Source organism: Penicillium verhagenii (genome assembly GCF_028828195.1).
Source record: "Penicillium verhagenii strain IBT 33310 chromosome Unknown utg000004l_segment0_segment0, whole genome shotgun sequence".
Classification (NCBI taxonomy): Eukaryota; Fungi; Ascomycota; class Eurotiomycetes; order Eurotiales; family Aspergillaceae; genus Penicillium; species Penicillium verhagenii.
Genome location: NW_026643168.1, coordinates 619,669 through 633,714, shown reverse-complemented (window position 1 = coordinate 633,714; position 14,046 = coordinate 619,669). Strand labels below are relative to the sequence as shown.

General features: G+C 48.2%; 5 protein-coding genes across 5 annotated transcripts; 3 read left to right on the top strand and 2 right to left on the bottom strand.

Moving 5' to 3' along the window:
- Positions 1–134: 134 nt before the first annotated feature.
- N7466_003166 (uncharacterized protein) lies at positions 135–341 on the top strand (the record flags this gene model as incomplete). Its single annotated transcript, XM_057162563.1, has 1 exon — positions 135–341. One exon carries the CDS (start codon positions 135–137, stop codon positions 339–341), a length of 207 nt encoding a protein of 68 aa, XP_057023678.1.
- A 715-nt stretch (positions 342–1,056) lies between these two features.
- On the bottom strand, positions 1,057–3,100 carry N7466_003165 (uncharacterized protein; the record flags this gene model as incomplete). The annotated part of the gene is made up of 2 exons (XM_057162562.1): positions 1,057–1,552; positions 1,611–3,100. The coding sequence occupies 2 exons, from the start codon at positions 3,098–3,100 to the stop codon at positions 1,057–1,059; spliced, it is 1,986 nt and encodes a 661-aa protein (XP_057023677.1).
- Positions 3,101–5,607: 2,507 nt separating this feature from the next.
- On the top strand, positions 5,608–6,998 carry N7466_003164 (putative integral membrane protein Pth11-like; the record flags this gene model as incomplete). The annotated part of the gene is made up of 6 exons (XM_057162561.1): positions 5,608–5,829; positions 5,904–5,940; positions 5,999–6,066; positions 6,119–6,492; positions 6,548–6,618; positions 6,676–6,998. Coding segments are annotated over 6 exons (1,095 nt in total), but the record flags the coding sequence as incomplete, so codon positions are not given.
- Positions 6,999–8,018: 1,020 nt separating this feature from the next.
- Positions 8,019–9,191, top strand: N7466_003163 (putative mitochondrial carrier protein (Rim2); the record flags this gene model as incomplete). The annotated part of the gene is made up of 3 exons (XM_057162560.1): positions 8,019–8,134; positions 8,205–8,901; positions 8,982–9,191. The coding sequence occupies 3 exons, from the start codon at positions 8,019–8,021 to the stop codon at positions 9,189–9,191; spliced, it is 1,023 nt and encodes a 340-aa protein (XP_057023675.1).
- Positions 9,192–9,942: 751 nt separating this feature from the next.
- hrdA (E3 ubiquitin-protein ligase HRD1) lies at positions 9,943–12,536 on the bottom strand (the record flags this gene model as incomplete). Its single annotated transcript, XM_057162559.1, has 3 exons — positions 9,943–12,240; positions 12,355–12,459; positions 12,513–12,536. The coding sequence occupies 3 exons, from the start codon at positions 12,534–12,536 to the stop codon at positions 9,943–9,945; spliced, it is 2,427 nt and encodes an 808-aa protein (XP_057023674.1).
- Positions 12,537–14,046: the final 1,510 nt, after the last annotated feature.

Genomic DNA, 14,046 nt, shown 5'->3' with positions numbered 1-14,046 from the left:
TCAATGCATTGACCAAGAAGGATGACTACCCGCTACTTTGATCGACGATATCCTAGAACGGCTGGGACATGCTAAGATTTTCACGAGATAACTTTCTTTTTGATTACGACGAGTTCGTTAAATCTTACGATACGATGAATGCGTTTGGCGAATTGTCGAGGCTTTTCGGTCTGTCTGGGCTTCAGGAGTCCGAATTCCGTGGCATTGTCGCCGCCGTGGACAACCATCACATGGCTATCCATGGAGGCCCTGGCCAAGTTTGTCCACCTTCCCGTGAGGCCGCGAATGTGCAGCGAATCATTGAGCACTTGAGGGTGCACCCGGATTCGAACCCTAGCTAGTATTATACTCTATGTTTGGATAATATATGTGGTGTAACTTGAATTCATGACTTTATGTAAACTTTGGTAGTCTAGGAGCCGCCTAAGAAGCTAGCTATGGTGTAGTATAGATTCATTTTACAAGATAAACAGAGCGTTAAGATAGAATTTTTTTGGTTTTTCTATTTTTGATCCCATGGATGGGAATGAAAGCAGGAACAACAACGCAAATGGGTATGAGGTAACAAATAAAAGATAAACCCGCTCAGAACGGTCACGAAGTCAAACCTGCGAACCCTGGATATCGATAAAACAGACAAATCAACTGAGATGAAAGATAAAAGATAAAAGATGAAAGAGAAAAGAGAAAAGAGAAAAGAGAAAAGAGAAAAGAGAAAAGAGAAAAGAGAAAAGAGAAAAGAGAAAAGAGAAAAGAGAAAAGAGAAAAGAGAAAAGAGAAAAGAGAAAAGAGAAAAGAGAAAAGAGAAAAGAGAAAAGAGAAAAGAGAAAAGAGAAAAGAGAAAAGAGAAAAGAGAAAAGAGTAAAGAGTAAAGAGACAAGTGGAGATAGGGACATAGGACAAGGCCTATGCCAGTAAAGAAGGCTGTGATGATAATGGCAGCTTGGTAACCTTGGATATCGATAGAAATGATAAATGCATAAGATAAAATGCGAGGAGTCGAGAGAGGGACATAGGATAAATCCAATTCCCAAGAGCAAGGCCAGGTGCTTTCATCTACCGTTCGATGTAAGGACCAATATCCACCAGGACTTTAAGCTTGTTGTCCATCCAGTCAGTCTCCTGGATGGAGTCGATGGCAATTAGCCAGTCCTCGTTATTGTCAATCTCGACAAGACCGTCTGGCAACAAGGCTTTCAAAGTCCAGGCCGCAGTCGCTCGCTCGAGCGCTGAGTCCGCAACGTCGTGATCAGCGTTGAACTGACCAAAACTCAGGTCCAGAATCTGTAGCATATACCGGTTGGCGATGACGCCCTTTACCGAGTTCACGCTGGACAGCATGTCCGCCTGAACGTCAAAGGGAGGAAGAACGCGTCTCCCCTCCCGAATGACGTTCAGGCGGACGATCAGCTGGTTCGAGGGGTCCGTCGCCGGGACTATGTTTAGCCCTCTCCCGGACTGCTGGGTGATGTTGCGGTGGAGGTCCGTCGATTCACGGTGTTCCACAATATCGTTCCTGACTTGCGAAACACTTTCGGTGATGAAGGTTGCGCTGTTGAAGTGATTAGTTACTTGTATCTAGCCGCGTGTCAATAATGTTATGAACTTACAACTTGGTGCGCGCGGGGCCGGCTTGGGTGCCGCCATAATTCCAGTTAAAAGCGGCTGTTGACGGCGCTTCGACGATTCGCTGCACATTGGCGGCCTCACAGGCAGGTGGGCAAACCTGGCCAGGGCCTCCATGGATAGCCATGTGATGGTTATCCACGGCGGCGACGATTCCACGGAATTCGGACTCCTGAAGCCCAGACAGACCGAAAAGCCTCGACAATTCGCCAAACGCATTCATCGTATCGTAAGATTTAACGAATTCGTCGTAATCAAAAAGAAAGTTATCCTCAAGGAGTTGAGGAAGGCCGATATTGATGAAGTTGGAAGGGTTGAGAGAGTTGTCAGAAGGATTGAGGGCGAGGGAGTTGTTAGAGTGAGTTGGAGGAGGAGCGGACTGAATGTTACGTTCTAGGTCACTAGTGCGATTGTTCTCGCGCACTTGAGCTGACTGATCTGGCGAATAGGTGGCACCATTCACTTCTTCATTCAGTTCTTGCAAACCCTCATTAGTTTGACGCCGGCGGCGGTCATCTGAGCCCCCCACTTTTCGTGTTTCAATTGCGTATTGTCTTTGCCTTTCGTTTGTTACCATTCTTCGCAACAATGGTATCACCAGAGAGATAATTTTCTGCTGGTCACGAGGCCATATGTAGGTTCGTGGACCCATGCCTTCATTTACGACATTCTCTCCAAAGAACCGATCTCCATTGCCCTCAGCTTCGAGAAAGTGTCTGACGCAATTCCACAGACGTAACTTGACCATTTCAGTATCCCCTTTGCCTCGCTGCCCTACACAATCCCGCCGCTCTGGGTGCTCATCATTGAGCATGTATCCCTTTGCCGCAGCTTGCAGATGCAGGAAATTTTCCGGGGACAACTCAAGCGAAGCAAACAACTTCGACATTGGAGGACGAGTGTACTTCTTATTAGTCGACGGCTGACGGAAGAGCGCGGCGGCCGAGTGCACACCTACTGCACGAGCTTCATTCAAAGATTGTGGCGGCGCAGACCGAATGTCCATATTATCACCGGGGAATCCAAGTGATGCTTGATGGGATGTTTGCGCATGCTGCTGATTCTCGGAAATTCCAGCCGCAGCTAACGCAGGATCGAGATTATCATCATTCCGCTTTCTTTTCTTCGACACGGTACGAGAGAGCCCGGGGCTCTGGGAATGGTCGTTGGGGACTCTCAAGTGTCTTCCACTTCCCATGGCAGCACCGAAGTTTGCATCGCCGAACCCATCCTCAGCAAGATGCATCTCAGTGCCATAGCCATCCAAGTGTTGGTGGCTGACTGCAGTGGCAGCAGCAGCAGCCCAGTGTGAGAGGTCCTGGTCTTGGTCCGCCGCCGCGGTCGCAGCCTCCACTAAGCCAGCAAGCTGGTTATCACTTGCCGGATAGCCATTGTTTGGATCCAAATGGGCATTCGAAGCTGCCTGAGAGGTGTGGTCAATGACCGGAGCGTGTTGATTCGAGTTTGAAGACATGGTTGTCGTTGGCGCAAAGCGTGATACAAAGCTGTCAACGTGCCAATCACGTTCTCAAAGCCTGCTAAATGTCGGCAGAATTTGAAAGTTGTGAGACGCACGTCCGAAGGTTACAGACTTTTAGGAAATCGTAAGGGGGGCCTTTGTCGTTTCCGGGTACGTGCGCAATTGTCAAAAAGCAAGCTTGGGAGTGATGGTGGGACCGTGGACAGACAAAAAACAGCTTGATATGAGCAATACTCAGCACACACGTTCACAAAGGAACCCAGGATGTCACAAGTCGGCATGAGAGGGGTTTCTTACCAGGTCTTCACCCCAGGTAGGGGGTGAGTAAGTTGTGGAAAGTTGCAATGGGCTAATCGTGTACTCGCGACAGATGAACTATGAAGCTTGACTCGAGCCGGGGTGTTTGCGTGGTTTGGAGAAGGGACAGACAATGCAAACCTGTGTGGGTTCGAAAAGATTCAGTAAGCGCCAAGCTTTTCAGCATTTTCAACCAATCACGGCGGGGGCTATGTTACATCAGCGGGTCCCGTCTCAGCGACCTTTCTTCTGGCGGTACTCTACTCGGTACTCTACTCTCGATAGTTATATGTTGCCGCGACGCTGTCCTGAGATGCCCTTCTCTCCTCCGGTCTTTCTCCGGTCTTTCTACGCTGGGCATTGAGAACGACCATGCGCCTTGCGCAATCAGCTATGATTCCAGAGAAATTCGAGTCTTGCTTTCCAGCCAAAGACCCATTCCGGTAGATATACGTCTATCAATACGAAGAGGCCGGTCGGGTTTGTATCCGATGAGATGGCGTGCGAATACAGATTCCAAGCTGAGATGATACAGACTCTCAATCCAGGTATAGGTAGTCTTACGACTACAAATATTATACAGAGTACAGAATGCGACAACATCGAGCCAAATCAAGTGAACCGACCTTGGAACAATTCAGCCTCAGAAGTTCAAGACATCTGGAATTCCTCAACATTGAATATCAGGCTTTTGTGGAGTCATATTGATGTGATTTAAGGTTGTACTGCAACGCGCGATTTTAGTATATCAATTTCAGATCAATTCGTTAAAAGTCCAATTATTCTGCCCATTGGAAGACTTGCTGAAGAATATCTGGTAGTAGGTACAGGATGTTGATCACAATAATATGTGCAGATGTGCAGATGTGCATGCAAGACAGTCCATAAACAAAAAGACAAAGGTCGGGGAATGGCTTAAGCCTTCCACAATGCACGGATTTAAGTATTGGCTGATCAATCAGAATAATATCATGTCAATACATGCGTAGTAAGGAAACTGAAGAACTCAAACTCCTTATACTTGCAGGTCAGCTTCCAATACTAGTTCCGTGCACTCTGGAAGCAACTTGCATTGAAACTGACTTGTTTGAGCGTCTGGTGTTTTGCTATATCGTGATTGGCGTGAAGATACGGAGCTCAAATATGAGATTACATTGGCTGTGATTTTTTTTCTCTTGTACCCGAGCCCTAATTGATAGAATCTAGATGCTCCAAATACTCTGGGTTACACAATCTAGATACGAGATCTGGTTTGCATGTGAACTGATTTTGATACCCATCACTTTTCCAGGCCCCACTAGGAACATTCTTCACTGCCGTGGCGCCCAAAGTGGCAATTGTTATGAATGTCAATCCACAGTTGTGATATATCAACATTTGAACATTTGCAATATAAACAAACTCGGAAATACCCCGCATCCGAATTTTCATGAATCACCTCCGAATAATTGGCCTCCCTTACTGAGGTCTATCGAAACGTTGTTGCCAGTTGACTTTTAAGGTAAACTTTTGGCTTAGTCAAAGGACTCAAACCTCTCTTGAGGGAATGCGCTTGAAACATCAGACGGATTAAAATTGCTTTTGCTTTTTAACATTGCTTATTTTCTGTGGCAAAATGTAAGCAATCAAAGCAACATGATTCAATGCAGTACATCATCTTCAAAAAGATAAAAGGAAAATACGTGGCAAGAAAAAAGACCTTAACTTCTGAATACGTCGAGGCAATCTGATATGTCCAACACCAAGGGATGACATATCAGGAAAAGCTTCTTACATCCCCCCATTGTGAGACAGCTAAATCCCGGCCATGGATTTCGAGCCATGATTCCCGGGGCATGACAAGCAGAAGATCGGCAATGTTGACCCACCTCCCTTGAGATCAAACCGCATACTATCAAATTTTCACGACTTTTATTGACGTCAAAACATCCTCTGGGCGAGATATGCCCCAAACCCCATGCATATGCCTCTGCATGATTGGTGGCAAGTCCGCTCTGACACTTTTTCGATGTGTTCCGATCATGCAGAAGACTTTGATCGATATGACATATCTCGATGGACCAGGATGAAGGAGACAGACAGCCCTATCTGCCATTCCTCTGGCCCAAAAATCCACTCTTGCTATAATAACGGCCACTTCCACGATTCATGCGTGATTCCAAATCATCAAACTTTCTCTCTGTTCCTTCCGCCACGCCTTCAAGCCTCGTGAATCCACTTGGTCGCCTGCGATGTCTTCCAATTCCACATCATCGGGCCTGTACGGTGACTTTGAGCACCCCAACGAAGCATTAAGACGATCAGTCAAGATCTCACTCGTATTTGCCTTCTTATGCCCCACCGTTGCTGTCGCCCTGCGAATTTGGGCCAGGAAACTGAGCGGTTGCAAATTGTTTCTGGATGATTACTTGATTCTTATTGCGCTGGTGAGGAGTCAGGACTTGACGTTTTGTGGGGCCGTTGCACATTAGCGCAAGACTAATCGGCCGTTTCTATGTAGTTTTTCAAATATGCATGCTCCATCGGAGTCACGATCCGTGAGTGATTTGGAATTACCCGTGGTGGAGTCGTCGCGCTAATAGAGGAAATACCTAGTCCTCTTCAACGGCATGGGATCTCACATAGACATGGTCCCGGAAAAAAACCTCATTGTTTACTTCAAGGTACGGCTCCACTCCTCCGCGTACAAGAATACAGACCTGATTGAAGGCTCAGATTGGATGGGCAAACCCATTTATGTACACAACATGCGTCGCGTTCACCAAGTTGTCTATTCTGGCTCTATACAAGCGACTGTTCACGGTCAAGCCCATGACTATTGCGGTCAACATAATGGCATCGTTTGTTGTGCTTTGGTGTGTTAGCATCATGGTTGCAGCGACACTGAACTGTATTCCAATCAACAGCTTCTGGGATAGATCAATCGACGGGAGATGCATCAACACAGCCAACTTCAACTACGCCATGCAGATCCCTAACATCTTCTCGGATCTGATTATTCTCGTCATGCCCATCAAGTTGGTGCTTTCTTTGCCGATTCCGAAAACCCAGAAGATTCTCCTCTCCGGCGTTTTTCTCATTGGTGGCTTGTGAGTTTCATTTCCCCATATTAAATCCAAGTGGAGTCTCTAACAAAGCCTCAAGAACTCTAATATTCGACGTCGTTCGCCTGTGGGTCATGATCAAACTAACCACGCAAGGCCCTGATATTACATGTAAGCATCCACACACTCTTTGCTTTTTCCGAGAATCAGCCCCTTACATTTCCGCAGTCAACCAAGCCCCCGTCGCCATGTGGACCTGTCTCGAGGGCGCCGTTGCCATCGTGGGCGCCTGTCTCCCCAATCTCAGGCCACTGTTTAGATTCAGTGCCCGCGGATTCTGGAGTCAGCTCCGTTCTTCACGTGCGTCCAGCAAGGCTCATCTCAATTCGAACACCACGAACGAAACGGCCACAACTATCACTATGAACACAACCAGCTCGTCTGGGGACCATAATATTTCCAAGCCGGTCTTTAACGCTCATGTGTCGGACGAGGGTACCCAGGGCATTGAGATACATCGATACAGCAAGTACATGGACTGTGAGAAATGAGTCTTCGGACTTTTTCAAGACTGAGCGTTTTGCGTGCGTTGATGGAAAACATGTTGAATGAAATATTAGGGAGGAAAGGAATGTCTGGTATGACCTTGAACTCGTGCTTGTGAGAGGTGGATTGAGTCCACGGGTCGCGTATACACTTCTAGTAGCTAGTTCACTTCTGCTCTATATCATTCAAATATGTACTTTTTAATACTTGGATAATTTATAATCTCCTTTTGTTCCTTCTAATCTTCCGAGGGTCTTTCTACCAACCGATATCTTTTCTCTTTTCTACAGTTCACTCGTCAATCAACCTTTGAACCTCTCCTCTCCTACTACACCTCAAAGTCCTTGATTAAATCTCAATTGATCACTTCCCGCAAAATACCTGAATAACAAACGTCCTGCGCCATCTTTTAACGAATCGAGAGCCTTCCAACACTGCTTTTGGACAAAGAAGGCTACAGCTCATGGCGAGAAAGTGAACAAGCGGGAATGTGAGCTCTAGCATCTGCACCTTAAAAGAAAAAAAAAAAAAATTGATACTTGTTTTGTCGGATCATGCTATGATTATCTATTGATGCTTGGTGGCGATGCAGGAAAGGCAATTCGAGGTTGGTATGCTTCATGCACTTGCACATATATATTTTGAGGATGACGCTTGCACCGACAACCATGCCATGAGAGGACATCTGGAAGAGAGGAGAGTGCTTGTCGAGTAACAGGTTCGAGGGGCTATTCTTATCACGTCTTCGAAATATGCGTGCGCCGTGTAACATGTAGATCGAACCGTTAAAACATTCATACTACATATGCTTTTAAAACACGAATAGATCGAGCGACAAACCCTGGGTCCTTGGATAAGTCCGATTTGTCCGAGTCTAGTCCTTTTCCAGTGGCGACAGCGCCTATCAGCGACTAGGCATTGGTTATCTCACGTGACCACGTGAAAACTTGCGGACCCGGTGCTTCCTTTACGGAAATTTGCCAATCTCCAACTTTTTCCAATCCAGCTAAGAATGTGCTGTTACGATGCAGCAAAGCCCCAAGATTCACGGTCAACCTGCTGAGGAGAGCGTCCAACTCCGGACCTCCCAAACAGCCCCCAAAAAGTCCCATGATCCCTGGACACACCTCATAGCCGGCGCGTAAGTTTTGTCTCCGAGATCTGTCCGCAAAATCATCATCACAACCCCCTGACAAAAACTTCCCCAACAGGAGCGGAGGCTTCGCAACCGCAATCGTCACATCCCCCCTCGACGTTCTCCGAACACGTCTCCAATCCGACTTCTACCAACCCGTCTCTCAAACCCCCGGCGCCATCATCCCCCCCAAAACAAACCACAAAACCCTCCGCATCATCGGCAACATCTACAAAGCCGAAGGATGGCGCGCCTTCTTCCGCGGCCTAGGCCCAAGTCTTGCCGGCGTCGTCCCAGCCACCGCCATTAAATTCTACGTCTACGGAAACTGCAAGCGCATCGGCGCCCAGGTTCTCGGCCTCGGCGAAGACTCTACTCTCATCCACGCCCAGGCCGCCATCTCCGCTGGCATTGCTACTGCTACCGCTACCAACCCCATCTGGCTCGTCAAGACACGATTGCAACTCGATCGCGCCCAGACCACCACCGGCGCCCGTCGCTACCGCAACAGTCTCGACTGCGTGCAGCAGGTTCTTCGCCACGAAGGCGTTCGCGGCTTGTACAAGGGCCTGAGCGCTAGCTACCTGGGCTCTGTCGAGACGGCATTGCATCTGGTCCTGTACGAGCGCTTGAAGACCATGATGGCCAAGTCGCTCGGCTCACCGGATGGAAAGGACACGGCCGCGCAGAAGGAAATCACTAGCTGGATTAGTACCACCGGAGCTGCGGGCTCGGCCAAGTTTGCCGCGGCCCTGATTGCGTACCCGCACGAGGTATGTTGAGACGCTAAGCTTACGCTATCTGCTCAGATGTTCCTGGGATTTTAATTGACGTGTTTATCTTTTTCTTACAGGTTATTCGCACGAGACTTCGCCAGGCACCGCTTGAGAACGGCGTGCCGAAATACACTGGCTTGCTGCAGTGCTTTAGCTTGATTGCTAAGGAAGAGGGAATGGCGGGTTTGTATGGTGGTTTGATGCCGCATATGGCGCGCTCGATCCCCTCGGCGATCATTACGCTCGGAGTCTATGAGTTTGTCTTGCGATTCGTGGGAACCTCATAGATCATGAATTGTTGTGCTCTTGTTCTTGTCTGTGGTCGCTAGGCGCCACACTGTATACTATCATCCCTGGTTTTTGCTAGCCTTGCTAGACGGGGCAGCCCGTGACTTTAATCTGCATGTATTCTATTAGGCGTTGGGGGATGGATGTTTTTTTGGGGACTGTGAATAGAATCTCCTGTCTTGGGACTTGTATCATATTAACTATTGACCTGTGTCATGCCAAAAAATACATTGTTGATCATTGGAAAACTTTACGAGCAATTGTTTCCCACCACATGTGCAACATACGACGTTCGAGTGTTCTGAGACTGGTTGGAGTTCTCGTAACAGAGACCTCGGGATAGGGAATTGGTCTAATGAAAAATTTTCAACTTCCACGGGTGTCGAACAACCTTACACTTTGGCAACCGATCGAAGGAGGCTAGATTTAATTTTCAATTTGTGCAGTACCTAGTATCTACTAATTCATTATGGAAACATGTCTAACACATAGGCTGATTGGGAAATGATTCAAGTATTCAAACCGGAAGAGCCGGCCTGAAACCCATCACGATATAAGAAAAGACTGAAAGCCGGGTATGATTTTGTGCTCGATAAAACGCCATGCAAAGCTGATCCAAAAGGGGGGATGCGATCAAGGGGGAAAGAAACCAAAGTAAAAGACCGAGAAAAAGCAAGCCTAGAAAAGGTACACAGAGGCATTCGTTTGGTTGTAGTCAACAATAAACATATTTCTTAGTTCCGTCTATTTTCAAGACGCTTCCTCGTCTGCTTCCTCGACTGTGGCTGCTCGGGCCTTGCCTTTTGATGCAGAGTCGGTGTCAGTTTCGGGTGTTCTTTCAACTGTCGATGTCTTCTCTGCGGCATCTGTCTCGGTCTCTGTATCACCGCCGCATGTGGCCGCTGTGGAGGAAGCTGCGTCGGTTATGTGGTCGCGTTGTACATCGGTCCACTCTTGAGACAGTGAGTCTGCTGGGACGTTCTCTGACCAGCCACTGGACGAGCCCCAGCTAGGCAGTGACTGCTTTGATTCGCCGGCGGGCTTGATGTTTTCAGCCGAGATGGGGGCGGCAGCAGCAGGTGGTGCTTCGCTATCGGCATTTTGATCACCGCCGGTTGTCGCAGGGACTGTTGGTGTTGGCGTTGGGAATGTAGTTCTATTGAAATGGGAGTGAGTCCATGGTGAAGCACCGGGAATGTGTGGTGTAGGAACCCCCGGTGTGAAAGTCGGCAATCGGGATGTCGGACTTCCTCTCAGCGGGCTTGAAACATTGGGATTGATAGGCTGAAGAGGGGTGAGAGTCCAACCAGCTGGGAGGGTCAATCCCTCTGGTAGACGAGCATCCCCAGCATTCAAAGGCACTGTGCCCATGCTCGAAGAAACCTGCTGTCGAACTTGGATATTGGAAGTGCCTGGAAGCGGCGATGTGGTACTGGTAGCTGCAGGAATATTGTTTTCGTTATTGCGCAGTCGATCCAGCTCCATTTGAAGAGCGCGCACATGGCGGAGCTGCTCTGTAGCAGCACGCAAAGAAATGATCTCTTGAGCGATCTGTTGCTCGATATGTTGTAATTGAGCATTTATGGTAGTCAAATTTGAAGAACCTGCCATGGGATGGTTCTGAGGGACGCCCGGGAGGCCCGGTTGTGCCCCATGATCAAATCCAAAGCCAAGCCCCATCTGGCGGGCTCCTTGCTGGTTGCCATTGCCAGCAACCTGCTGGGGTGCGTTGCCGTGGTTCATCTGGTTCTCCAGGTTCTGCAGGTTCTGCATAACGTCACCGCGTCCAGCGCCGAATCCAATCCTGAAGGGACCGAACTGGTAGACACGGCCTCTCGCTAATCCGTCTCCTTGGCCACCCTGTTGTCCAGGTGCTTGGATTCCACCAGCACCATTCTGTTGGGCAATGGCACCATTGCCAGCATTGCCACCCACACCCTGCGCGCCCGGCCCAACCACTGGTCGGCGACAGGTTGGGCAGTTTTGTTGCCGTTCCAGCCAGCTCCGGAGACATGCGAAATGAAGAATATGACCACAAGGCAGCTTCTTTGGGCGCAAGCGATCAGGCACACTCTGGGTGTTGGCTGCAGGCTGTCCATTTTCTCCTGCTGCAGCTGGCTGTGCGGGAACCATGTCCTCTCGGCAAATGATGCAAACATCCTCTCTTCCGATTTCCTCTGGTGTTGCATCCGGGTATCGCTGGTGCATGTCTCGAGTCGCATTGCGGTATCGAAGGAAGTCCATGATTCGACGACCGAAAGAACGGATGGTAACAACGACATCACGCAGAATATGGATGGGCAAGCCGTAGAAGGTGAGGAGGATTGCGAAGAAGATCAGGTAGACAACGAGTTTAACAAAGTCTGTCAAGAGATCGAGGTAGAAGACCCATCGGCCTTTCTCTTCCCAGCCTGGGACGTCTATCTCCAACTCATTTATGTCATTCTCGTCAGGTAGGTTGGCGGGAGGAGAGGTCTCTCCAGCTCGTGCATTGGCACGTATGGCCTCCAAACGAGCTTCCCGAATCTCCGCTCGGCGTTCATCCATCTTCACCTTCACCTGCTGGCGAGTTATGTAGATCTCCGTCAACGCAATACCATAACGAGCGGCAGTAGAAGTCGAGAGAATGGTCAAAATGGCAAATTCGAAACCGAACATTACCATCATGTCCGGTCGAGCTTGGTGGTATACGGTGTGAACGCAGTATCTTAGCATCGAGGCATTGAAGAGGACCGTCAATACCATCGAGAATGCCAGTCGGATGTGGAAGAGTCGCGGGTTCGCGGGGGGTTGTTGCTCCAGATATTCGACACGTCCTTCTCCAATCCAGCCCCAGACCTTTCCAACCAACAGAGAGATAAACATGACCAAGAACCAACCTCCAAGCTCACCCCGGAAGATGGTCATTGCTAGACATGTCTCCGTGATGGCAAACCATGCCCGTTCATATAGTTGTTCGGTTTCGATGGGGCGCAAGGGACCGTAAAGGAGTCGCTGGAGCCAGAATAAAACAAAGGCAGTAATAATAAGGCATAGATTCGTGAGGATCTGTAGAGGGCCGCGCCGAGCGCATGATTAGTCGTGAGTTCAAGACGCGGGGAAAGTGGGCAGGTCTCGCGAGTCCACAGCCAGGGATAGACCCGATCGTACCATCCAACTTACCATAAGATTGGCACTGCTTTGTGAGAGATACACGCAAGCGGCGTAGAAGTTCGATCTCTGATGCAGCGCTTTCAAGAATACACCGGTGGCTAGGACCACCGAGGCCTAGATGAGGATCAGCAAAGGGTCGCTCGTAGGAATAAGAGAGGATTATTTACCCCAGCATACGCGGCCAGTCTCATGACGAACGACTGATATTTAGATTGAGGATCATCAGAGGGAAAAGAGAGGGGAAGAACTTGGAGTATCGACACAGGAGTATACTGTGATCTGGACAGCTTTCCAGAAGAGCACGCCTCCGCATCTTACGTCAGCCGAGCTATCCCGCACGTGCCTTGCAGCTTTAAGTTGGGGTAGACGGTCACGCAGTCACTCCGACTCACGCAGGCTCCTCAGCTACGTACTAGAAGACATGGAAAATGTGGTCCTCTTGCCCAAATCCTGAAGAGAATCCCATGCCCGGACTTCAATTTCTAATACTTAGGAACCACTCGCCCCAACTCAATTACTCTTGGGCTCTAAGAAAACAATTACCCTATCACAGTTGCTCCCAGGAAGCTTAGTATTTACTATGGCTTTGAATGAATGCATCGTATTCGTCTATCAGAGACTACGAGGTATAGATAGCCAAAATTCTTGCTGACCATTGCCACCCTTTAGTCCCAGGAACCAGGCAAGTGCCATACCGATTGCACTGTGATGACACCCCTTATTCCCTTGTCAACTTTGAATCCTGCAGTATTTGGCAGACGAAAGTGTTCTCAAGAGGTATTTGCTCTCTACTATTCTAACATTGAAACATCATTCTCCATCTACCCATGTCTTTGTAACTAGTATATAATCCAGCCTTAGTTCTGATACCTTATGGATTCAAAAAGAAATATGGTATATATACACATCCTATGTGAATATTTGTACATTGAAATAATAAAAACTCCTGCCAGTGAGTAGCTATGGCTGGGCAGAGTTTACATAAGAAATAACTCTTTGCCATTGATTATGAGCTTCCAATGTTCCATCTCATGATTCCTGTGATACAGCAAAAATCGTAGGGCCACATCTTCAAATGGGTACTGGTAAAGTGGTCCCTGGGCAATGATGATCGATAACATTTCAATGTTGAACTTCAATGTTGGTACGCGAGGTACCACGGGCTATTTCACATTCATTCCCAAATCTATTTGAATCAATGTCGTTGCCCCGATCCAATTTGAAGTTAACATTGAAAATCTTAGAAACGTTGAATTCCTTCCAAATCAACCTTTCTTATGTACTCGGGTGCCACAAAGTAAGAGATGGAAATAGGCATTGAGTAGTGAGTACAGTGCTTATCTCGAGTATTGAGTATATAGTTGTTCCAAGTATTAAAAACGTAGTATGTAAACTTCAAAGGTTGAATGCAGGGATATCTATAACTGCTTTTTACTTGGGCAAGAATTCCAAGTGGTTCTTGACGATGTGATAATTGATAAGGTGCCGCGGGCCGGTGGGGCCCCGGATCAGATGCATCCCGAGTGGCAATCAAAACATTCAATAAACTGGATTTCTCCTTTACACTTTGCCGTGGTAATTGAGAAGCACTTTTGCAACAGAGGACTGACAAAAGAAGATATCTACATAGACTCAATCATTCTGCACCTTGAATTGTCGAACCAAGTGACCCAAAAAACCAGCCCGTCATTGATCTACTTC